The 24,675-nt window shown below is 35.0% G+C and overlaps 1 protein-coding gene across 1 annotated transcript in view; it reads right to left on the bottom strand.

The window, feature by feature from the left end:
- ITFG1 (integrin alpha FG-GAP repeat containing 1) overlaps positions 1 to 24,675 on the bottom strand; it is an 88,679-nt gene that overhangs the window by 44,316 nt on the left and 19,688 nt on the right. Inside the window, exons 7-9 of the mRNA XM_035893625.1 lie at positions 20,963 to 21,024; positions 17,941 to 18,025; positions 2,044 to 2,138 (exon numbers count right to left, since the gene is read on the bottom strand). Of these exons, the coding sequence (XP_035749518.1) occupies positions 2,044 to 2,138; positions 17,941 to 18,025; positions 20,963 to 21,024 (242 nt within the window). The remainder of the gene's footprint in view (positions 1 to 2,043; positions 2,139 to 17,940; positions 18,026 to 20,962; positions 21,025 to 24,675) is intronic.

Genomic DNA, 24,675 nt, shown 5'->3' with positions numbered 1-24,675 from the left:
TTAAAAATCTTATTTATTAGTAATTAAATAGTTGACCTCTCAAAAAAAATTAAAAAATGAAAGAACAGAAAAACTGTCTACGTGCAATGTTACTTCCCAGTAGGTTATAATGACAGACTCTACTTTAACAAAATTATGAAATTACGCAAACTGACCCCCACCTTCCTCTGCAACTACAGCATCACTTCCTTCTAGAAACGAACCACGAACAACAGATAACTTTTCTTTAGCGCACTGCCCAGCCATCTGCTACTGTCAAGTAACAGCTTTGTATCTCTCATGCTATTTGCGTGTGGTTGATTTTCTACAGTGAAATTACTTTCATTGAGAATATTTGTCTCAAATTCACTCAAGCAGAAAAAACTTCAAATGTTTTTTACTTTTTACATCTGCAAGAGTAAGGAACTAAATTTAGAGCTAAAGAGCAGTTGTCTTTTGACATAAGAGCGCCCCAACAACTTAACAGTGAAATGTAGGCAGCCCATTACAGCAATATAACCAACGTAACATGCTTATCAAGAGTCTGTGTTCTCCCCTTTGACAAGAAAGCAAAGCAAGTGTCATGAACTGAGCATCCACTTGCTTTATACAAAGGCTATAACCTGTAAATCAAGCTCTGCTGTAACACTGTGTATCCAGCAACACTATATAACCCACTGCCTCTATTCTGTGTTTACAGGGAATTAACGAAAAAACCCAAACCCCACAATCCACAAACAACCAAACACAGTGTGCCCGGAAAACATGCATTTCTATGAACAGAGGTACCAAGATTAGAAGGCTGAAAGAGATAGATTACCAAATTTAGAGTTACTTTTACACTGATGGTATATTCCATCGTGGTTATATTTCCTTAACTGACTGGTAACTGTGTGCTTTACTTTCCAATGCAGAGTGACTTTCTTGCTAGTAGGAAAGTATGCTAGAGCCTATCTAGAAATTCTGACTCTTTAAACGAGAAAATCTACACTACTAACTTGGGCTGCAGACCACAACAGAAAGCACCTTACCAAAGTATGTACTGTTCCTTAAGCAAACAGTATGTTCACCTATAAATTCTGAAATACAGATCAGACAGGGCACTATGTACATAAAAAATTCTATTTTTAATTTGTCAGTAAAGGAGTACTCAGTAATTCATCACCCAGTTAGAAACATGTATGGCATACATTACAAATTTCTCTAAGTAAACTACAGTGGGTTTTGCTGTCAGCTATAAGCATGTACTTTATAGGTCACCTTGGCCTGTAAGTTCACATTGTTAAATATGAATTTAGTTAAAACATGTATTAAGGCATCAAACAAACATTAGGTTAATTTACTGTAAGGTGTAACTTTGTAATAAAGGAGGGCACTGTAAATACTTAAAACAAATTAGCACACATTTAAAAATAAATTAATGCATAGTAAACTATTACATGAATTATGACCATGTCTCTCAAAACAAGCAGTGTCATGAACAAACAAAGCTGAAATAGTTTAACAGAAACCCAGTCCTGAAGATACATAGCCTAAACAAGTCTTCATATACCATTTGGAAATTCACTTAATTAATAACAATCAAAGACACAGCAGAAATAAGGGCTAAGAAGTGTGGGCTGGTTCAACTTGATATATGTATATATAAAATATATATACGCACATATATATTTTAAAACTATAAAATAACTCCATAACTTAAACTGAAGAAGCTTACTTTCATTAATTAGATCCGTTTCCAACTCTTAACACAAACCTTGTTTGTCATCTCATGCTAGGACAGTTATAGTGCTTAGAATGCTGTGGTTTGCAATCAAGAAAGTGATTCATCAAAAACATCTACAGTTTTCTTGAGTAGAATTATCTCCATTATATAGAATTCTAGGTATGCAACCTTTTCCATCAAACCAGTATTTTTTAGATAGGCAATAAATAACTAAGTAAAAGTCTCTTATATGCAATAATTACAGGTGAGGAAGTTTCATTTTTCTTTCCTGAAAAATCATTTTCCTGTTTCATATTATTTCATTAAGAAGAGTATTTTACTTTGTCTTTGCACAATACCTGATCCAATCCGAGCTTAGTTAAGTAAATGGCACTTTTTTGACATGCTGTATCTTCACAGACTGGTAATAAATGTTCACTTTGTCCGTCCCCATCTGTCAAAGAGAAAAAAAGACTGTCAGCTTTGTATTTGCAAAATCAGAAACTGCTTGCAAGAGATCATCAGCTGTGAATAATTTATTATTTTAAATGTGAAAAGTTACGTAAGATAAACTAAACCTTTTCAATCTTTAACCTAATCATCTAATTTGGGTCTTTTGTTTGAAGATTGTTTTTGTTGATGCATTTTCATCTTGACCCAAAACACGGGGAAAGTTTTAAATTTTCTTTCTGACAATACTGTGATATATTTAGAAAAGTAAGTGCTTAGTAATTTACACAATCCTTGTGTTTAGTTTGGAAGAAAATTACCTTTTATATAAATCTACCATCACAAATCTACCAAACTTCTGTAATTTTCTAAACTAGTTTTAAACTCCTGTGCTGTCAGCAAGACTTTAAGAGTCATGAGTCCATATGTAATACGTTAACCTATATTAAAAAATTTAAAAAACCCCACAACACTGGAAAGCTGACTAACACAATGGCAAATAAATCCCAGGCTTACAGAGTTAGGCAAACCTGAGTAATTTACATGTTTTCCAAGATATTTTTCAAGCACCTTTAACCCATGTATTTCCAAAACCTTTAGGAGAATAATGACCTTTTAATGTTTAAACAAGCAATGCATATTTGCATCTAGAATTCTGACACACTGAGGATATAATGGAAAAGTCAATTTACTGCTCATTACCTACTCCAGGAGAAATCTCTATGTTCACATTTTGACCTTGCAGCCCTGCCTAGCATATTCAGAAATACACTGCCCGCCTACTAGGAGCCAAGCCACCACAAGTTACCTTGTATGGGCTGAGAAGGAAGAACAGAGAAGTTGTTGGATGTAAGCAGCAAAAAAGCAGCAGCTGGAATTGCTGCATAAATGACTATCACTGCAAGCCCTGATTATAACCAAACTTGACTTGCTAGAGAGATCACATACCTCAGCCCAGGAAAGTTTCAGAGAATCTGCTTTTCCAGGATAGGAAATCAAAACTCATACTGTAATAAAATATTTCATCTTTCCAAACCGCCCCTTACCCATACAGTTCTGAGGAGCTTGGTATTAATATTTTAAGTGGATTTTGTAAAGTCGTTTGACACGTCTCCTTCATTAATGTGCAAAAACTAGATCATCTGCCACAGCCACCGAATCTCTTATTCACTCCCCACTATACTACTGACCACAGCCTAAATGTTCTGTCATGCTTTACCTGTAACAGAAGAGATGCTTTCTCAGCCTGCCAAACTATATTTTTATCAAGCTGAACCTCCTTTTAGTGTGTGTGTCTGTCTATGTACAGTTAAGTTTTCTAGGTCCCTCCCTTATTACATAAGGAAGTCAGGAGATGGAAAGTAGGGTCATAAGGGGGAGGAGGAGTGATGAAAATATCAGGCTTCCCCAAATATCTCCAAGCAATAAAGCTGAACAGTCACCTTCAGTGGCTTCCTACATCCCATCTGCCTTGTGAATTATTCTACCTCACCACTAAATCCCTCCGAAATTATCACGGCAGTTCTGGTATAAAGGATAAATAATTTCTGATGCTGAGTAGCCTAGGTGGTAGAAATCCAGTAAGCTCGCATCCAAAGAGATGAGAAAGGAATTTACCACTGAAGAGAAAAATTAACATAGCAACTATTGAATTTGACTGGTCTGAAGTCAGCACCAATTTTTGAAAGCTGTTTGTTTTCCTTCTGCATCACTCAAGAACAATTAAAACATGTTACTCTCTTTGAATTTTGCTTACATGAACTAGCATAAAATATGTTTAGACCACAGGCTTTTTCTAAACTTAAAATGGGAGAAACTGTTTAATTTGCAAATTATAAACTATGTAAATGTTGAAGGCTTTGCTAGAATAGAATTAAGTTGCAGAGATGTAGGTGTTTTGTGAAATACAAAATTTAAATTAAGCCCTAATCTTCTAATTACATTTCTACAGAAGTTTCAGTCTAAAGTCATTTTAGAAGATTTTCAATAACACATGAGGACAAAGAATTTTCAAATACTAACTTTTCTTTCTCTTTGTTACTTAGAAAGGGACAAGGATGTTCTCATTTTAAATTACGCTATGGAGCGGAGGAGAATATAAAATGTTTGATTCTACTTAAATTGCAAACATTCATCTTGTTATGCTGATAACTCAGTTTGATAGTTGTAATTAATGTTCAGTAATACTGCAGTATACTGACAAGAACAACCTATGTAGCTTTGAAGAACAATGAAGCTGTAGGGCAGTAAAAAGGGTAGAACTTTCACGTAATTAGATATGAAGCCACCACCTTGCAGATGCGAGTGTTCTAAATAAATTACAAGTTTAAAAGTAAGATCTGATTAAAATAATTCAATGCAATCAAAGAATGAATAGAAGGTAAATATGTGTCAAAATCCATACTTTTGTCCCTGTAACTGAAAATAATATGAGATATATTCCATATTAGAAGGACAAAATTTCCCCAATTCCTTTGGCCAGAACCTACAGGTCCATTTCAATTCAATTGCAATTCAGTTGCAATTTCTCTTCAATTCTGTGTAAAATATATTTAAGAATCCGATAGATAAAAATTAAATTGTAAGATAAGAGAAAAATCTGTTGGAAATATATAGCACAGTTTTAAGAAAGTTTATTTTTAAAGTAAATTTTGCAAGAAAAATCCTGAAGGCAAGGCTTCTGAGAGGCCATTCTTAATCTCAAATTATTGCTGTATCCACCCTCCAAAAGTTTTTCAGCTTTTTTTTTTTTTTTTTACGCTGTCCTCTGCTGACTTTAAAGATAATGAAGAAATAAGATACAAGCATATTAGTCCAATAAGTTAGTATAATTACATTTGTCTTAAGCATAGATGTCTGAAACTAAATTTTAAGCTAAGTTGGCCTTACAGTATGACACTTATTTTGAAGTGACACAGGCTGCGGGGTTCAGCTAAAAGCGGTGAGGTGACTGAGGGTGCTGAGCTGTCTAAAAATCACTTCCATTTCCTTCCCTCCTCCTCAGAAGTGCATGGCTCCAATCAGCTCATTTACCTCTAGAATGTGGAATCAGGTAAGAATCAGCACCAACACATTGGAGAAAGTAGAAATATAGGAGCAGGGAAAGCAAAGGATAAGCTTGGACCATATCAGTATTGATTTATAATTGTTTAACATGTTGCAGAACTGCCTTCACAGTTGAGCACAGAAAAACAACCAGCTTCAAAAGCAGGTATTAGGAAACAGAATCTAAATAAAAGCACCTCCTTTAAAACTCCTTCATGTGGCTCCTAAGCATAGAGTTTTCAATGCATTTCATATTCACTTTTAAAAATAATTAAATAATCCATGTTGCTTTTGCTGTGGTACTTGATTTACACAGAAATTACTTCCTGACATTTACTTACTCTGGATGATTAAAGTACAGCTGCAAGTATTTTACGTATTTTGTGCTTAACACATAGAAAAAGAGCATTTTTGCAAATTAGGTATTTGTCTAGATGTAATTAAAAAATAATGTTTTATATACTGTGAATGAGAATTGTACCCATTATTGCTGAGACTAACACAATGACCAAGAAGAACATGGCAAAAGAAAGCTGGAACAATTAAAGCATCTAACTTTCCAACGAACATTTGTAACATTTAAAGTATACATGATAACGAGCAATTTATAAATCTGCCTCAGCAAAGAACTTCATCACTGGTAGCATTTTTCATCCAAAAAGACAGGGTTAGGTAATATTCCTACTGTAGAGCAGGCAAGACGAATTTTAAACTTAAAAGGTATCAAGTGAAGCACCAACAATGAGAACGTAGCTGGAAATATGACAGCAGAGAAACAAGAATATTTTCTAAGTCATAGCAGAGTAGTTTAAGAAAACCCACATTTAGTTAAATACTGTATGACAGAAAAGCAGCAATCAGAAGAAGAAAAGCCCAACATTCCTCATCTCTATCATCTATTATCTCTTATTTCTTCTCTAGTTTTTATTTCTAATGCATATCTTACAAATCACAGATCCATCTTTTACTGTTGAGATTATTTGATAAAAACCAATTTTCTGAAGAAAAAAACAGATGGTCAAAAAATGGTAACACATTTTACAAATCAACTGAAGCAGCTAACATTTTTGACAAAAATAACAAATAAGGATTAAAGCTACCTAGAACATTGGCTGAAACTGTAATTTATTTAAATGCAAATCTTGCATCAATCTTTATTCAAAAAGCCCAAGAAGAAAAAAAAAAAACCTCCCCAAAAACCAGCCTTATGCACAAAGCTAAAGCAGAATCTGTTTCACTATCCATTCCCGTTTTAAACAGTTCTCACCTGTAATAATCAGAAATAAGTTTCCTGTATTTCTGAAGTTTTTTCAAAGGCACTATGTGAAAGCAACAAATTGATTAAGCAGCTTTCCCAGCTTTGGAAAAAATAAAAATAAAAAATTTAAATCCTTACGTAATTCCCACCTTGGAAGCACCCACTAAAATACAAACCTTTGGCACAACTCTACTGATCTCGAAGACCACGCAAAAAAACCCCAGCAGTTGTTCACAGAAGAGCTCAATCTCACTAACAACAAACTTACTTTGGACTTACAATGCTAACTCTTCTCATCTTCATGCTTGCTTTCAATCTCAATGTAAATAAACATCCTTCAATTTTGAACTCTAATCTTGAATTTAAATTCCTCCACAAAGGAGGAGGAAGACAGAAATTAAAGAGGAGCATTATTATCACATTTGCTTTAGCGCAATTCGTAGGTGACAAAACACAAAATGTGCATTGGTGGCAATGGCTGGATGAACCCATCAGACCAGCTGAAATAAGCTGCACTAGTTTCAGATTTTAAAAAAAAGTACCTTGCATAATATGTCTTCAATAATGTACTTCAGCCCAGGCCTACCTAGGAAATCTATTTCTGCAGATCCTCTGTAGTCTTCACTCAGCTCCTCGGGTCTACTAGTCTATCTTTCTATTACTGTATGGATTTTAAACAATCTCAGTTCAAATTGCTGGAAATCTTGAGGTTATCCTTACTTTAGCTTCAATGTGATTTGTAGCTCTAGATGTGGCTAAACATACTCTAGACTGCAAATGTCCTTTGCTAGCACCACTCAACTTAAAGCTTGTTTGACATACAAATAAAGACTCAACTCTTAGCTAGCATGTTTTCAATACACAACTGACTGTGATACTAAAGAACTACACGGTTAATAAAGATCAAGTTTTATAGGCAGTGGAAAAGGCTATAAACTGAACAGTCCCACGTACTCATCAGCAGCAAATCTGTACTTATGTCAAAATATATAAAGACAAAATTAGCAGTCATTGCCATCTAGGAATCATGTGAGAATCATTACTGACAACTGCTTGTTCACTGCATTTCAAAGAAAAGCCATGGACACAAAGCTTTCTTTCCAACATTTTGCCCATGTCTGGAAAGTGCTAGCAATCCAATCCAGAACAAGAGTAACCCAAAAGACACAGACTGTGCAGATCACCGGGAGGACACCTCATACTGAGAGATTGTATGAGAAAAATTACTTGCAATTGAAGCTTTAACATTGATTGTGAGTTCACACTTGTTAAAAAAAAAAAGCTCATAACTTTTCAATCTATTCTAAAAGTAAAATTTGAGTGGGAGAAAGCAGATAAAAACCTTGTAAATCAGCTTAAGAACAACATAACATTATTAAAAAGTGTTACGTGTTCAAAATGCAATGCTAATGTACTGTAGCATACGCACACGTTTTAAAACAAATGCATAAATAGAAAATGGTGTCTCAGTGGTTATTCAGAGATTAATTGACCCCGAGGTCCTAGCATCTCACTGAATTGCACATCTACGTGTAGATTTTGTGCTGTCTGCTAATTCGCAATGGTGACACTAGAGTTGGTGTAGATTCAGCTCTGACAGTTAAGAAATTGCTGTAGCAGATCTATTAGGTTTTAGCCCTTTCAATTTGAACCAACTGGATTATCATCTCACATTTGCATAGAACTTTTGGGATGGGCAAAAAAAAAAAAGGAACTGGCAATTCTGTCTGATAACTAACTTAGCACCTACATCTATTCATAATTAAAGAGAAATATGAAGTAACTAGGCTGAACAGCCAAATTGGCAGCAGGCCCTACAACAGAGAAAAGACAGAATGTAACCCTCCACTACCCAATTTTTTAAGAAAAGTCTGCTAGTGAATTATGAAGTTCATTCACACTTTAAGGGAAAAAAAAAGTTACATACATAGTGAACTTTTTCCCAAACCAAGATGTATCAGAGATATGCTTTGAAAGCAAACATGCATATGATTTACTTAGCATGAGTAAACATAGCCAAAAATAGTAAAGAAAAAAAATCTTCAAATTCCTTTAAAAACATAGAAAAAGGTGTCAGGAAAGTGGTATTTTGCAACCAAGTTCAGGGGTTATTAGATTCATTGCACAAGCTTGTACAATGTACTTTCCAACATGGGCTTTGAGAGAAAAACAGAATCTAGGGAAATGACAAGTACTGTGATTGTGTAATTCAAAACTGGTTTGTAATACTGCAGGATAAAGCTGTAGTTAGGAGAAGCAAAACAGCTTTTGGCGGGTGTAGGATCCAAAACTTTTTATTTTAAACAGCTATGTAGTTCTGCTGCAGTGTAATCTTACTTCCGCTCCTTTAAAAACAAAAATTGAATCAACTTGTTTGGGGTTTTTTGGGGGGTTTGTTTTTGTGGTGTGGTGGGTTTTTTTGGGTTTTGGTGGGGTTTTTTTTGGTTTTTTTTTGAGATGACAGACTGATTATTACAACTTATTACAGTTGTGTTAAATAAAAAGGAATTGTTTTCTGGCAAATAAGAATAAGCTAACTATGCAGGCAAAGACAGTGAGAACAGTCTAGCTTTCATAATTCTGAACCTGAGGCTACATAAAAGCGAGACACTTCATATACCACAAAGTCCTCATGCCTTGAGAGCCTACTGTTCTCTCTTGAGAATACACGTTCTAAACTAGCCATGGCACTGTATTATTACAGACCTTCTGTCAGTGCAGTTTTCCCAGTTCCCTTCAAAAAGGTGAGGGAAAAGAAAACCCTCCTTAGTATAGTACAATAAAAGCCAAGAAGTTTTTCCTCTGCTGTCCAAATAAGTATAAGGCATCTCTTGCTTAATACAATACATCCTAATGAAGCTTCATATGCTGCTTTTATTTCACTGTCCATATAGCTTGCTCGCATCTCTCCCTCATGGCTTTGCACAGTTCTCTTTCTCCTTTGTTATGAGCCTTTCATTTAAAGGTCTAAAGAGTAGTAAGAAAAGTAGGAAAAATCCCTGTTGTGGTAACGCTCAAAACAATACCCTTCCGGGGTAGGCAAAATGACTAAAACTGGTTCAACCGAGTTTGATATTCTAATAAAATAAAGGTTTGTTTGAAAGCTGATTATCTTAAATTTATCTTCTGAAGTAATAAAATGATTAGAATTCTTTTGTCAGTCTCTGCCCTTAGGTGTTCAACAAGATGGTCATGACAGAGACAATTGTCATAAATTACTAAGATAATTATGCATTATTAAAAGAATCCATGTCAGCTTCAAAAAACAGATGCAAAGAGCTTTTACAGATGATTAAAAGTTCTGTGGACATTAAAGAAACACAACACTCTCCTTTCACACTAAATTAATTCTGACTTTAAGTCTATCTATATACTTCCAAAGAATCCATATTCACACCTCCACTGCAAGAAAAGCATTTAAATACAGTGTGCCAGCAAACTGCACAAAGAGACTTCCAGGCTGCATCTGATCCAACAGTGTGGTCTTCTGTCTTAAATGGAAAGACTGCATCAAGTGCACTAACTGCAATCCAAGCAGGAAAAAGAAATTGGATTAAATACAAAATGAGACACCCGCGCCCCACTCCCCCCCACCCCCCGCACACTAAACAAGAAGCAGCACTGGAATTCCTCTTGTAGTTTATGCTGAAAACTGTTAGTTCCAACTATCTCGTATTGTTAAAACAGAAACTACAAATCCTGGCTGCACAGCTTGGAATTATCTAATATCACATATTTAGAGAGCTCATGTGGCATCAAACCTTCACATGCTTCAAACCTTCAAATGAAGGGGATAACATTAATTAAAGCAAGCCACTTGTGTAACTAAATTTTGGGTTAAGAGTTCTTGTTATATTAACCATGAACATTGTAAAAGAAAAAATAAATCCTGAGGAGATTATGTTGTTCAATAAAGAATGAGTAAGCAAGTGGCACCCACACCACTCCTCTAATTGTGTTATGGGAAAGAAAGGAAAGTAATTCTTAATGTACAAGCCCCTTCGACAAAAATTAATATGAAGCAACACCAATTTTTTTTTCCGGGCGATGTTAGCATTTGTCAGCAACGTGTGAAAGAACTTGGCAAAATATGGGAAATAATCATCCATCTGTCCCTCCCGTCCCCCCCGAAATGGACACTGCTTTGGAACAACATTTAAAACTAAGTGGACATAATAAAGACTTGGAGAGAAAGACAGAACAGAATCAATGTTTATAGTTTCAACGGAGTCAAGAACGCATGTAAAGTTACTCCAACTCTGGGAGGCTTCGCGCTCACAGGCTCTCGTCCTCCTGGGGGACTTCAACCACCCCAACATCTGCTGGAAAACCAACACGGCAAGCTGTAGGCAATCCAGCAGGTTTCTCGAATGCATTGAGGACAACTTCTTAAGCCAGGTAATAGACACCCCTACCCAAGGGGATGCGATACTGGACCTGGTGGTCACCAAGGCCAGGTTGGACAGGGCTCTGAGCAACCTGATCTAGTTAGCGGTGTCCCTGCTCCTGCAGGGGGGTTGGACTAGATGACCTCTAGGGGTCCTTTCCAACCCAAAACATTCTATGATTCTGTAAGAGAGTACAAAGTAACCCATCATCTAAGGCTGTAGCTCCAGCCAGTCTCAGTCCATCACACAGCATTGTCACATGTGCCAGGACATGCCCAAATGCTCTGAAGTGTTTTGCTCTTGTAAAATGAGACAATTTAATCCCAACTATATCTTTATTATATTATTTATTATTTACCCTGTGCAAATTCAGGGAAAACAACAACTGTATTAGAAAAAAAACATCTCTTGGATTTTTGATAATACCATTGGTACAATTGTACCCGGCTACCATTTAGTGGCAAGGAGATGGGAAACAGTTCAGAAATGTGGGATTTCTGTGGATTTCTTATCAGGGCAGATGCCTTGAGGATCAGGACATGCAGCATTTTAAACAGAAAAAGGAAGGATATGAAATGATGCTATAGAAGACTGCTTACTAAATGAATATGTGATAAGAAAGAAAGGATGAGATACACAGAAAAAGTGATCTCCTAAAGGGGTCAAAGATTAATCTGAAAGAAGAATTTGAGGCCACTGTATTCAAGAGTTTCCTAAATGGACTTTACACAAGTGCTTCAACTTAATGTCTGTCATTATTCTCAGATCCACATCGTGACTGCAAAAATGAATTATGAAGTTACTAAGGCAGTCAGATGGGGTGCAGTCTTTAGAGCAGCATGATTATTTATTCTGAACATGAATTTCACACTTTTTTGGTTGTTTGGGGGGCATGGGTCTGTTGGGGTTTTCTTTGTTGGTTTTGGGTTGGCTTTTTTTTTTTTTTAAACTTAAAGGAACTGCAAAGGAATAACACAGCTACGGCTATACCGGTATACCTGATCTTTTTCTAGAAAGTGTTACATGGGTATACAGGACCTTTTTCTAGGAAGAACTGTAAAAAATTGTAGAAATTTAAATAGTAGGACTAATATTAAAAAGAAAAGGTATCATTGAACAGCATTGCTGGTTACCAATTAACAAGTAAGACAGATTTAGCCTCGAAATACTCTTTCACGGATTCAGATACACTTTCATGGACTCAAACCACAAGTGGCAATTAACTTGGTATGTCTCTATGCACTGCTGTTTCAGATAACTGAAGTGCGTGTTACTAAACCAACTTCTTCCTCATCTGAAGTCACTCAGAATTCTTTATTACCATCAGCTTTTGTATCTTTTTCACCCAAACTGATCACAGTAAGAACAGTTTTCCGCATATGCAGAGCGTTTCAAACACAGAAGCATTGTCTTCCTGCATCTTAAGGTTCTTAGAGAATCCTTTTATTGACTACAGGAGCACTAGTACATTTTCACAATGCAGTACTAAAAGACAATTGCTTTATAGAGGGGTTATTTACTGAAATGCACCATTAAAATTTTCCTTTGATACATAGCTACTACATCTGAGGATGCAACATTCTGAAGAGCAAGAAAAAAATCAAGAAATTCAGATGCTAAAACGAAACTGATACACAAACCTAAAAGCTACAAAATTGAAATGCAACTACAAGCAGAAAAGCAGTGATATCATCAGCTGCAGAATAATCAAAGTCTACTTTAAACAAAAATATTTTACCAAAATGCATTTTGCAGTGCAATGAATGGCTAAAAAAAAAAAAACAACCCAAAGGTTAGGCACTGTTATCCTGTTTAAACACAATTAACTGGCAATAATAAGCTATCATTTCCTGGAAGTAAAATGATAATTTCTACCATATGTCATACACAGTTAACATATATGAAACAGTTCAATTACTTGGTAGGGAGAAGAACAAAGACTGTCTTAGGATTATTACTAGTTGGCTAACTTCATTTTAAACATGAGAAAAATTTGAGTTCACATCCCTAAAAGAACTTTAACAATCCCAATCCATGCTTTGTCAAAAAATAAGCAAGTATGCATAGTAGGAGTAAACAGAGGCTTCATAAATTAGGGAAGATCACACAGATAAAGGCTCAGCAGCAGCTAAGAAAACAAATGGTGAGTAAAAGATAAAGAACTGAGGTGGAGCTGGCTAGATGCTACCTTGAGAAAGTAAGAGTTGCATTGCATTTGTTTATGAGGACGCTGTCAACAGTATGATCTAGTTTGGTTTTCTAAAAGCAATTTTTTAATTCTCTTTACATACAGGCCACAAGAAATTTCTTTGCCTAAACTAAGCAAAATCAGTGACTGATTAATAAAACTTTTACGTTCTTAGATCAGATATCAAAAAAGGATGATTTATCTACCTCCACGAAAACAACTGGGCCAATTGTAGTTGAATAGCAGTTATAACATTAAATGTTCCTACAAGAATGAATTAATAAGATTGTATAAACAGCACAATGCCAATTGCTTCTGGGCCACTACTTTAAAGATGTATTTTATTAATCTTCAATGTAGCAAGAAAATAGCAGGTTTGTGTCCAAAATATGGTTCACATTCATCTCATTATAAAAAGAATTGGTCCTTTTCTGAGTGTCCCGCTGAAATCCTTAAATTTCTTTAACAAATACAAAATTTCCAGCATTTTAAGTGATGATTATTAAAACTCTTTATAATTGCAATTATTTATCGGAATTCTAGCCAACATCTATGATTTCCTCTAAAGACAGTACAAGCAGATCTTATAAGAAGCCTCTGCTAGCATACGGATAACAACAACGGAGGATTAATCATTTTTGCTATAGCAACCACTGCACTGCAATTACCATAGTGACATGAGAAGAATAGAAAAAGTAATAATGAAGAGCTTGTACTTGTTGGGAGCAGTGTGTCAGCCAAATAAGTGCAGAATTCTCTAATGCCCAACTCTGCTCACCTTAATCAACTGAAATGCCATTAGTAAAAAATATGTCACGACACATTTCTGATTTATTTTTAAGAGGGCAATACAAATTTATCAGTTGTTCACTGTCCTTTGGTCAGATTAACGTACCAATCATTGCTATCATGTAAGAGAGGGGCGTGCTACTTATTTTAGAGGTTCCAGTTTACACTACATACATAGATCTACTACATTACCATAAATATACTGATTATATAAACACCTGGTTTTTGCATATTCTCCCATTAGAATATGCACACGTATGTATATACAGAAACGTAGCAGACCTCAGAGACATATATAGATGTACACATAGATTTGTATATCTTTTTAATGGGAAAAATAATAATCTTTATTTGAATACTTCAAGAACACTTGGTGCTAAGATTACGCTAACATCTGTGACAGTTTCTCATGAGTCACCTAATTGTTTTTTTTTTTTCCAGCTCCACTTATTTAAATAATTTCTACTTCATAGATGTTCAAACTCCATAGTGTACGGAAGGAAACCTTACCCAAATTAGTTGCCTTTGGAGGTTCTCAGTCGGGACCTTATTCAAAGCTCCCCCCTTTTTTCAAGTGACAGGTAAATACTTACAGCTGGAAAAAGTACTTCAAATAAAACTTTTGAAAGTGGGAGATAATGTTAGACAAAGTTCTCTTTTGACAGAAAACATGTTAAGATGTAGGTGTGATCAATAAATCAGAATCTTGGACTGCAGAAGTGCAACAATAGTAAGGTGGGTGTAAATGAGAAGGCGGCAGCACAAGTGACGTACTCCCAAGCTCACGTCTGCACCTGACATTGTTCCAGAGTCGAATATGCATGAGGTTAAGTAAATAAGTGGCAGAGAGTGAAAGCACAGAGAAGTATGGAATCTTTTGAGACCTTTAACAAATGGCAAGGCCGGCACATGAGCTATGAGATACAGAAAATATCAAGAAAGGGTTAGAAAATAGAGGCAGGCAACACAGAAATAAGAATGCAACAGGCTTGTGACTGTATATTGAACATGTTTCTAGTCACAGCAGCTGTATCCCAGTGCCAACAGTAAAGATGCTTGCAGCATGCATAGAGCAGAGCGAGCACACTGTGGTACGCTGTGCTTAGCGTTATCACCCAGTTTGGCAAAAGCTACTTAGGCAGAAGGTAAAGCAACCTTCTAATGCATCTCATTTTAGATTTTCATTGTGCTATTTTGATTCGTTGTGCAATGAAACCTCTTTCAGGGCCCATTACAGATAGCCAAACGCCTATTTCAAACTGCAAACCATCATACCTTAACTTCCTTTGACTTATGACAATCATTATTTCATCATTTTTGCAACTGAAAACTGAAAAAAGGAAATGTTCAAGTCTGACAAACCATTTCTGGTAAGGCATTTGCTTTAACTTCAGATAACTACAAGCAAAATCTGTATGATAAATGCCTACCTTTTGACGCATCTAAACATAGGCAGACATAGCACAGTGGATAAGTGTAGTTACTCTGATACAGGGTTATTCTAGTAATGTGATATTTTGCCTCTTTATTGTTAGACTGGTGCAGAACAAAAAATACTGGAATGAAAACGAATGTGAGCAGAACTCAACTAAGATTCTCTTTTGCATGAGAAGTATTTTCCTCCTACCAATTACTGTATAGCCACTCTTACATAGAACTATTTTGCTGTAGGTAGGATTTTTTGATGGTGGAGGGGTATTATTCAACTTCCTTCAGACTGCATTTCATAAAGAACATGGAATTTAGAATTATATCCTTTCACTACTCATACACATTGTTTTACTACCATATTCACTTAGAAATTCTCTAAAACTTTGTTCAATGAGAAAATAACTATTTGTTGTCTTAATTACTTTAAATTAATGCTGCGAAGATGAAAAAAATTGATGCACTACTATGACTATTAAAGTCATAATAGTACTCAAATAGTAAATATGAAATCATAGTTATAAGTATTTCTGTAGTTGTCAGAATAAACTTTGTTCCTCTGTCAAAACACATACACACATTTATACCACTTTTTTCACTTGCTTAAGAAAACTAATGGGCAGAAAGACCATTAAATCATTTCCCATCCTTTACCCTGGATGAACTTGAGCGATCTGGAATGAAGATAAAGATGATAGCGTGTACATAGCTGTTCAGGAAGAAGAAACAAAACCCTCTTACTGCAAGATCTGTGCTGGGTGTTTTCTCAGAGATGAAATAGCTAAGATCTTTCAGAATAACCAGTTCCAAAAAGTCAGCTTCCAAAAAGCCAGCATCTCCTCCCATAGACAATACTGACGATTCCTTGCCTTTCTATCCACTTTGCCATATATGCTGTCCCTCTATATTTATTTGCATGCATTTAAGTCCCTCTATGCATTTTCTTCCATTGTATTCATCCTTACTAGAAAGATTGCTCCACTATTGCCTCACACTAGTGCTTTGCCTATGAATTTGATGATAGTTAGCAGAGCAGGGTATTAAACAACTGGTGATGGAACTCCAAACCAGCAGCACCCGACGGCTAAGCTAGCTATACTGGCCATTGTCTTTCATAACCTTGGCTGTACCAAAATCACACTGTGTACTGCACTGCTATATCACTGTGCATTCAATTTATTCACATTTTAAAAATTTTAACTTTAACATTTGAACAGTTCCACTTCTCTTTGCAGAGATACCCCAAGGTTTACTAAAATTCCATTAATTATGATAAATTTCTAGAATTATAATATATAATTTGGGCTCATTAGCTACCTAACAGAGATAAAATTATCCTGCACAAAGATTGCTTTCCACATTGCCACTGTTAAAAAAAATAAATATCAGATTTTTGCTTTAGTACCTATTAAGACACATTATTCAGAACACCAGCTTGGAAAATGGTTAAAACTCCAACATATTTAAATGTTTTTTTAACTGCAAAACCCATAGTGTTCTGTTCTTTCCTTCAGTTATTATCTACATGAGTGTTTATATTTTGTAGATAAAGATTTTGTAAAGATTTTACAAAAACTTTTACAAAGATTTTAGAAAATGTGTTAAATACTTCACAGATGAACCTAGAGCATTGTTCAGCTTCTACCTTTTTTCATTTACTACAGATCTGTAAACCCTTCCATAGTTGCTAGATAAGGATCTAAGGACAATTAACTATCCAGCAGAGGTGTCTTCCAGCTACATGTCGGTAAACAGCTTTGCTAGAATTCTTAAGAATACTTCTAAGTGGCAGGATAGAGCAAGAGAATTGGACTCTGGGTCTAACACAGAGTCTGACTTTAAATTAAAAAAAATTGTCATTTTCTTTAAAACAGATTTTAAACAAAAATTATGCAACGAGGCTACCGTTGATAACATTTAAAGACACTCTCAGTCTCACAATTAACAAGCATGTTGTCTAAATATAGTAAATTAGTTCTTTAAGATGGTATTTATATTCAATAGTGTCAGCAGAACCAGCACTTTCCCTTGGGTTGCAAAATTCTTATTTTGGTGCACAGAAAAAAGTATTTTTGGACTACAAACCCAATGTGTCCTGTTCTCCATAACATGACACACACACTGATAAGCCACAATTGACTGAAAAAGTACCTTCTAATAGAAAAATACATTTACATGTAATGTACATTTTTCTTTTGTCCAAAAGCCTTCCAGAATTTTCAATTACAACCATTAAGATTTTACCATGTTTCATGAATCTTTACTCAAGGAATTTTAGTTCATTCACATTTTGGCTTTATTAGTTTGTAGAAGTGCAGAATTTATGAACACTTACTCAAGTAATACCTTGTGAACGAGATTAGGGGAAAAAACCCAAATCATGACAAAAAACCCCATGTGTGATAAGAATAAGTCTGGCGTTGTATCATGCCTCAAAGCAACAGTCCTTAAGAGTGGCACTCAAAAGTAGATATATGTGATGCAGAATGCACTGGGATAGCCAAAGTTGAATTTAGTTGAATTTATTAATAATTACTCCCATATATTTCAAGATTTACAGTAAGACAGTTATAACACCTTAAAGAAAAAAAATTAAAAAACCCCCAACTTTTAGAGCTAAAGAACTTGATTTGTTCTTTGATTTACAGTAGCTAACCAAAATATGAAAAAGAAACACACACTCAGGATAGTTTAGAAGAGTAAAACTCACCAAAATCTGCAAACACGGACTGCCCAACAACTTTGGCACCACTAGGAGTTTTCTTACTTTTTTCAGTTTTAGAGAAGTTCCCATCCTATCAAACAGGACAAAGATGGTGGAAAAAATGAATTGCAGATTAAGTGATAAGATTTCACTTTTGAACCAAAGAAAATACACATCAGTAAAAAAGCATTTCAGTAGATAACAAAGAGACATCTCAGCTATGGAAAAAAATGCACTCTGTGAAAATTGTGACTGAGTTTTTGCATTTCTAATCCTTCATGGAATCTTACAGAAATCCAGTAATAGTAATATCCAGACACAATTGTCCATGCATTTTGCTGTGTTATCAGGAAGAGATGAGTTATTTCAGCAACATAATCTAAATCATAATTAAGTGATTATGAATACTAATGTGCATTTCTGCATATTGACATGTGATTTTATAGAGATATGTAATATAAACACACCTGCACACCTGTTAAAAATAGCTTCTGATTTTCCTTCTAATTAGGAAATAACTTGATTTTACATTAGGTCTGGTTTAGAATAAGCCCATTTACAACATTAAGTTTGTGTAGCCAAGTAAAGTGACCTAAGGCCCACTTTTCTAGTTGTTGCAATCAGCTCATATAAAGTGCTATGCACACAGCCATATGTAGAGCCACTGAGACAAATGATAGCATTTTGTGGATTATGTATAGTTAAGTATCCATATTGCTTACTCATGTCATATTCAGTTTGTAGACTTCAATGCTGTTGAAGATGCAACTCTGGAGACCGTTAGTATGTGGATGTTTGATAATGTATCTTTAGCTTGACGTATAATTTATAATAACTCAGATGAGAAAATAAAATTGATGCAAATAATTTCCATGCAGAAAAGAAGACTAGGCCCTCTGCTTGGCTGGCCAGAAAAGCATATCTCATATAGGTAAATATTTTAAAAGCATTTTATGGTGCACCAGTAAAGGGAATTACTTTGCCTAGGTGTGCAGAGCAATGTAACAGCTTTTAATGGATCAGTTAAGGTATTTTAAGATTGATACATATGTACATATTTTATGTAGGACATATTTTACTGTGTTGATTGATTCCAAAGAATAGAATTCTTTCTTTCTAAAGATAAACAAATCTATGCATACAAAATATATTACATAGTATATTTACAATACATGAGTTTGAAAAATCCAAAGTTTGTAAGAAAATAAAAAAAATGCCACCTACAGGAGACAATAGTGTAGTCACATTCAAACTTCATTTTTAAGTCTATTTAAAAGCTAGAAATACAGAATTCATGACCTGCTGCTTTAAAAAAAAAAAAGCTGTCTAGTACAGATTTCATTACTTTTGCCTAAAAATTAGTATTCAAAGAATAGCTGGCAGCTATTAATTTTCATTTTTTCAGTTCGGCAGCTGGTTGAAGGACACTCTCTGTTCTACAGTGACTCACTATGATACAATGGATAAATTTTCAGGTAAATAAAGCCTTAAAAACTTATTCCTTATTTAATAAGAAACACATTAAGCACTTTGTATTATAACAAAAAAGTAAACTTCTAACACACACATGCTAAGATTCTTAACTATAGTTCTTTTGGATAAGAGATTTAGCATAAAGGATACACTCAGACTCAAACCAACTAATTTCATTAACTGTTATTAACAAATTAGGTCCTTCACTGACCCTGGCCGTGTTAGGGAATACAAAAGCCGAATTTCAATAAATAAATGAATAAATAAAAGTAATCCATTGACCTATTTCTCCCCAACCTTGAATTGCATTTGTGATATTCAGTTAACATAGGACTCAGGAATTTCTGAACTGTAACTCACATGCATACTGTAACAGTGAGAAGTGAGATTTTGAACCTCTGTCCCACAAGGTCTTACTCAAGACCTGAAGTCACAGTTCAAAGAAAGCTTACTTAAAGAAATAAAATCTTTAAGACAGCAAGAATAAAGAAATTTGATCTGCCTTTTCTTCATAAATCACCACACTAAGTGTCAGTAACTTCCTAGAACAGCTGATGACACACCAGGAGTCCTGCTAAGGTGTATGAAGGCAGTCTGATTGATTTACTTAGTAGTCATGTTAAAAGAAAAAAAAAAAAAGTTCAGAGGAACTTATGTTGAGGAGTAAAAGATCTCCAGTGATATTCTGCAGTCTAAATGCAATAGTGCAGTTAGTGCCTCAACATCAGTTCCACTCATTCCTGAAACAAGGAATATCAGGTGACTTTTTTTTTTTAAACATGTCTGTGTTTTAACAGAATGGTTCTTTGGGTTTTCTCTCTTACCTTATTAACCCATGTCTCAAACTCAATGCTTTGTGAATTTGGTGATGTAGTAAGGAACAAATCTATAAGGAAAAACATAAGAGAAATAAAATACTTAACATGAGACTACACACACAAACATCTGCTCTCTCAAAGATATAAAACTTCTTTAAAAATATATTACCTATATTTTACAAGTTGTATTCCACTGATGCTTACATGTATACATATCAAGCAAGAAAGATTAAAAAACCAAAAACCTCAGGAATTTCTGAACTGTAACTCACATGCATACTGTAACAGTGAGAAGTGAGATTTTGAACCTCTGTCCCACAAGGTCTTACTCAAGACCTGAAGTCACAGTTCAAAGAAAGCTTACTTAAAGAAATAAAATCTTTAAGACAGCAAGAATAAAGAAATTTGATCTGCCTTTTCTTCATAAATCACCACACTAAGTGTCAGTAACTTCCTAGAACAGCTGATGACACACCAGGAGTCCTGCTAAGGTGTATGAAGGCAGTCTGATTGATTTACTTAGTATTCATGTTAAAAGAAAAAAAAAAAAAAGTTCAGAGGAACTTATGTTGAGGAGTAAAAGATCTCCAGTGATATTCTGCAGTCTAAATGCAATAGTGCAGTTAGTGCCTCAACATCAGTTCCACTCATTCCTGAAACAAGGAATATCAGGTGACTTTTTTTTTTTAAACATGTCTGTGTTTTAACAGAATGGTTCTTTGGGTTTTCTCTCTTACCTTATTAACCCATGTCTCAAACTCAATGCTTTGTGAATTTGGTGATGTAGTAAGGAACAAATCTATAAGGAAAAACATAAGAGAAATAAAATACTTAACATGAGACTACACACACAAACATCTGCTCTCTCAAAGATATAAAACTTCTTTAAAAATATATTACCTATATTTTACAAGTTGTATTCCACTGATGCTTACATGTATACATATCAAGCAAGAAAGATTAAAAAACCAAAAACCTCCCAAACATCCCTCATACTCTTCTGTATAAATACCTTCTGCAATCAACTTCTGCATTCATATAGTTTATACATAAATTAAGTTAGCCTCACATGAGCTAGTAAGTGCTGGATGTTGTATATGCACACTGAAGAACATTTCTTAATAGTAAAGTGAGAGACAGACCTTACAGCTAGAAAAAAGTACACCTAGCTATATTGTTAGCAAGTCAAAATTAAAAATAAAAACCTACCAACCATTCTTTTATTTTGGATATGTTGAATTAAGCAACAGATATACCCTTGACAGGAGTAGAAAAGGAGATGGGAGAAATATTTCAGGCTTCCTTTACACTGAAATTCTCTTAAACATCAAAACAGTGAGAAAGGGTGCTTCAGAGGATTTATCTGACAATGCCTACTTAAAGAGGAGCTTATTCATTGCCTTTCAGGAAAGCACCCAAATTAGGAAAATGGGAAGAAAAAGCTTTATAAAGGAGGTTGAAAAAAAAAAAAAGTGGAGGGAAGAGGGTAAGGGAAAAAAAAAAAATGAATTCCAGATTTTAAGCAGACTACTCTTAGATTTAAGCACTTTAAGTTCTTTTTCATTGTCCTCCTTCTCCCCCTGCCCCCCACCAATTTAAAGTATCACTGTTTGAGTGAGAACAACAGTTACTTTGTAGGCAGTAAAAAAGTGATTATATAAAAAAGAGATAATATTACTGCTTTACCCTGAGGTGGTTTACTGAATAAGCAGGTGGACTGCTGTACAGGGAATTTCAAATGGCACAATAAGGAGTATTGTCTTCCCAAGGGAAAAAAAAAAACCAACCCACAAACCAAACCAACCATAAACCCCAAACCAACCAAACAAAAACCAAAATGAAACAAACCACCCCCCACAAAAACCAATAAAGATTTTGCTAATAGATTTCTCCCTGCCCTCCCCAGCTTAGAAATTGTACCATTTAATTTTATTTCCCTGAATACCTGAAATGGTAATTTCCTTTAGAGCATATACATTAAAAACATGATAATGTGCTTCATTGGAATAACTAATACTGATACTTAAGTATTTCTTGAAGGCAAGAGACACAAGTAATGGAAACAATCTGAAGATATCATAGATGTAACTTAGAAAACACATAAACTTTCAAATTTTAACTTTGTATGTAGAAGGAAGTTTGTGCAATATTGTTGATTACTATCAGACATAAACCAGAAGAATATTAAAAAAATCTAATACATCGACAGGGAAAAAGAGAGAAACATGGAACAACAGAAGCCTTAACTCACTTTCCTACAGGCCAGAATGCCACTAAATCTTTGAAAAGAGTTTTTGAGGTTCAAATAAGTATTTCAAAGTAAGGTTGTAGCATATCCATGATGCAATTTGTACTGCATTTTGCAACTAGTTATGGAGTATGTCATATACAGATTATGCCACAAAAGGCTCCTTATGTGTTGTACTTAAATACACAGCAAACGACTAGCATTTGATTAGCAAATACAACAGGTTGCCTAACCTTCAGCAGACATTTTGTTGGCACTACGACTGTTTTCTCTGACTCAGTTTCACACGCTGCAGAGCTCTCACCTTTAATTGCCAAGTCAATCCTCCCTGTGCCCAATCCTCTATGCAAGGAGAGATCTTGGGGAGCATTAACTCAACATTCCCACTGGTAATGTTATGTTTATACATGTTTTGTGACCCTATCCCAGAATTACTCAAAATAACATAGCTGCCAACGCAAGACATAATTCACCCAGTGTTACTATGCTACAGATTCAGCTCTGAACAGTTGGTCATTACTACGTTAACTAAATGCATCAAGTTTTTATACAACTCAGTTATGCTTTGAGGGAGGAAAAAACAAAGACAAAAGGCAGATATGAGTTATGCTGGGGGGTCTTACAAAGTCCTTAGCTCTAAATCATTCATTTAAGGTTAAAACAAAGTTCATTAAAAAAATAGAAACAGTAAACCAGACTATTTCTTGACTAATTCAACAGGTGATGGAGTTTCATTTAACAATTATTCTTCACTTGAAAGCCTATACTAATGCAGCATACTATGATAACGTCTCAGAAAAACAAAACAAAACTCTCTTCTTCAATGGGAAAATGCAGTACCACCTATAGTATCCTTACAGTAGAGCATTTTTAATATAGAGAAATTCATGTCCTTAACTTAACAGGAGGTCATATAAGCACTACTATGAACTGAACTATAAGTAGTAATATGCCTTGTTTTCATTCGAGCTTTACAGAGTAAATGTATTAGTTACAGCTCCTCAGAGAGCATAAAGGGCACGTTTGACTCAAAAGACATTCCATATTGTTCATCCCAGTTACAACAGGCCACGAAGTCAGACGCTCAACGTCACTGGGCAACAACAACAGCAAAGTAAACTGCAAAGTATCCTAGCCCTAATTTTGAGACACAGCCATTACAAACTCGCTCAAGTATTACCGAATTACTTGTAACAGAGTAAGTATGGTTACTGGATATTATACGAATACACCTATTTTGTAAAAGCACATTGGAGAGATTTACAATGGATTTTTCTTATGCATTGAAAAAATCTATTTTTTTTCCATTCTTAATCCGATGCATATTAGTTGTTTTTCTCTCATTTAATCTGATTTCATAAGTGTATAGAAATATTCAGAAACATGACTGCACAGGGAATTGAAATAACATAGGAAGGCAAGGAACAACAGGCATATAAAATCCCAGATGTTAGGACCAGAATCAAAAGTAGCCTTAAAATAAACATTAAACTCCGTGAGAAAAAAAAAAAAAAGGGATAAGAGTGGCTGGGATGTCACACAACTTAATAAAATCAAAGAATACATTTAGCTCTCTGCAGTGTGGGAGGAATAAATTAGGATACTAAATGCAAGTGAAACTACAAAGACCTAATAGAAATACAATAATTTAAAACATCTAAAATGTTTACTATGTTAAAAACGTGGAGGTGCTTACAGACTTAAAGTCTTTGTTCAGCTGCTGTACAAACCAGGTTATTTTAATGTGAACACTCATTCCACATTTTGAGAGCAGAAAAATAGAGCTATGTTTTCAGAGGAGGCAATCTACCATACATCTCTTCGGTTTGGGAGATCAGTGCTGACTACGGCCCTCTACAGTAGCTTAAAGATGATTAAACTCAGTGACGTGCCAGTTTTGCACTGAACTCCCTCCCACTCCCAAAACAGCTTCTCTTGAAAGCTAGTAAATTACTTTTGCCCTTTATTCCTCTTCTCGTACTCCTCCGTCTCTCCTTTTTCCTAACTTGAGGCATATAACATTATATACAACGAATGGAACCTACACACCAAGGCAGCTCCAAGGCTGCTGTAATATTACACTGTAATGGTAAAATGCAAAGGGGCAAGCAAAGATAGCAGATAATCTTCCAGAAATAGTAGAGGAGCTAGTGCCACACTGCTCCTAAGTTAAAGCAATGAGCTGTAATTTCCCATAGGACA

Source organism: Egretta garzetta, unplaced genomic scaffold (genome assembly GCF_000687185.1).
Source record: "Egretta garzetta isolate BGI_Z169 unplaced genomic scaffold, ASM68718v1 scaffold354, whole genome shotgun sequence".
In the NCBI taxonomy this organism is placed as follows: domain Eukaryota; kingdom Metazoa; phylum Chordata; class Aves; order Pelecaniformes; family Ardeidae; genus Egretta; species Egretta garzetta.
The sequence above is the reverse complement of the archived record's forward strand: the minus strand, read 5'-3'. Positions and strand labels throughout refer to the sequence as shown.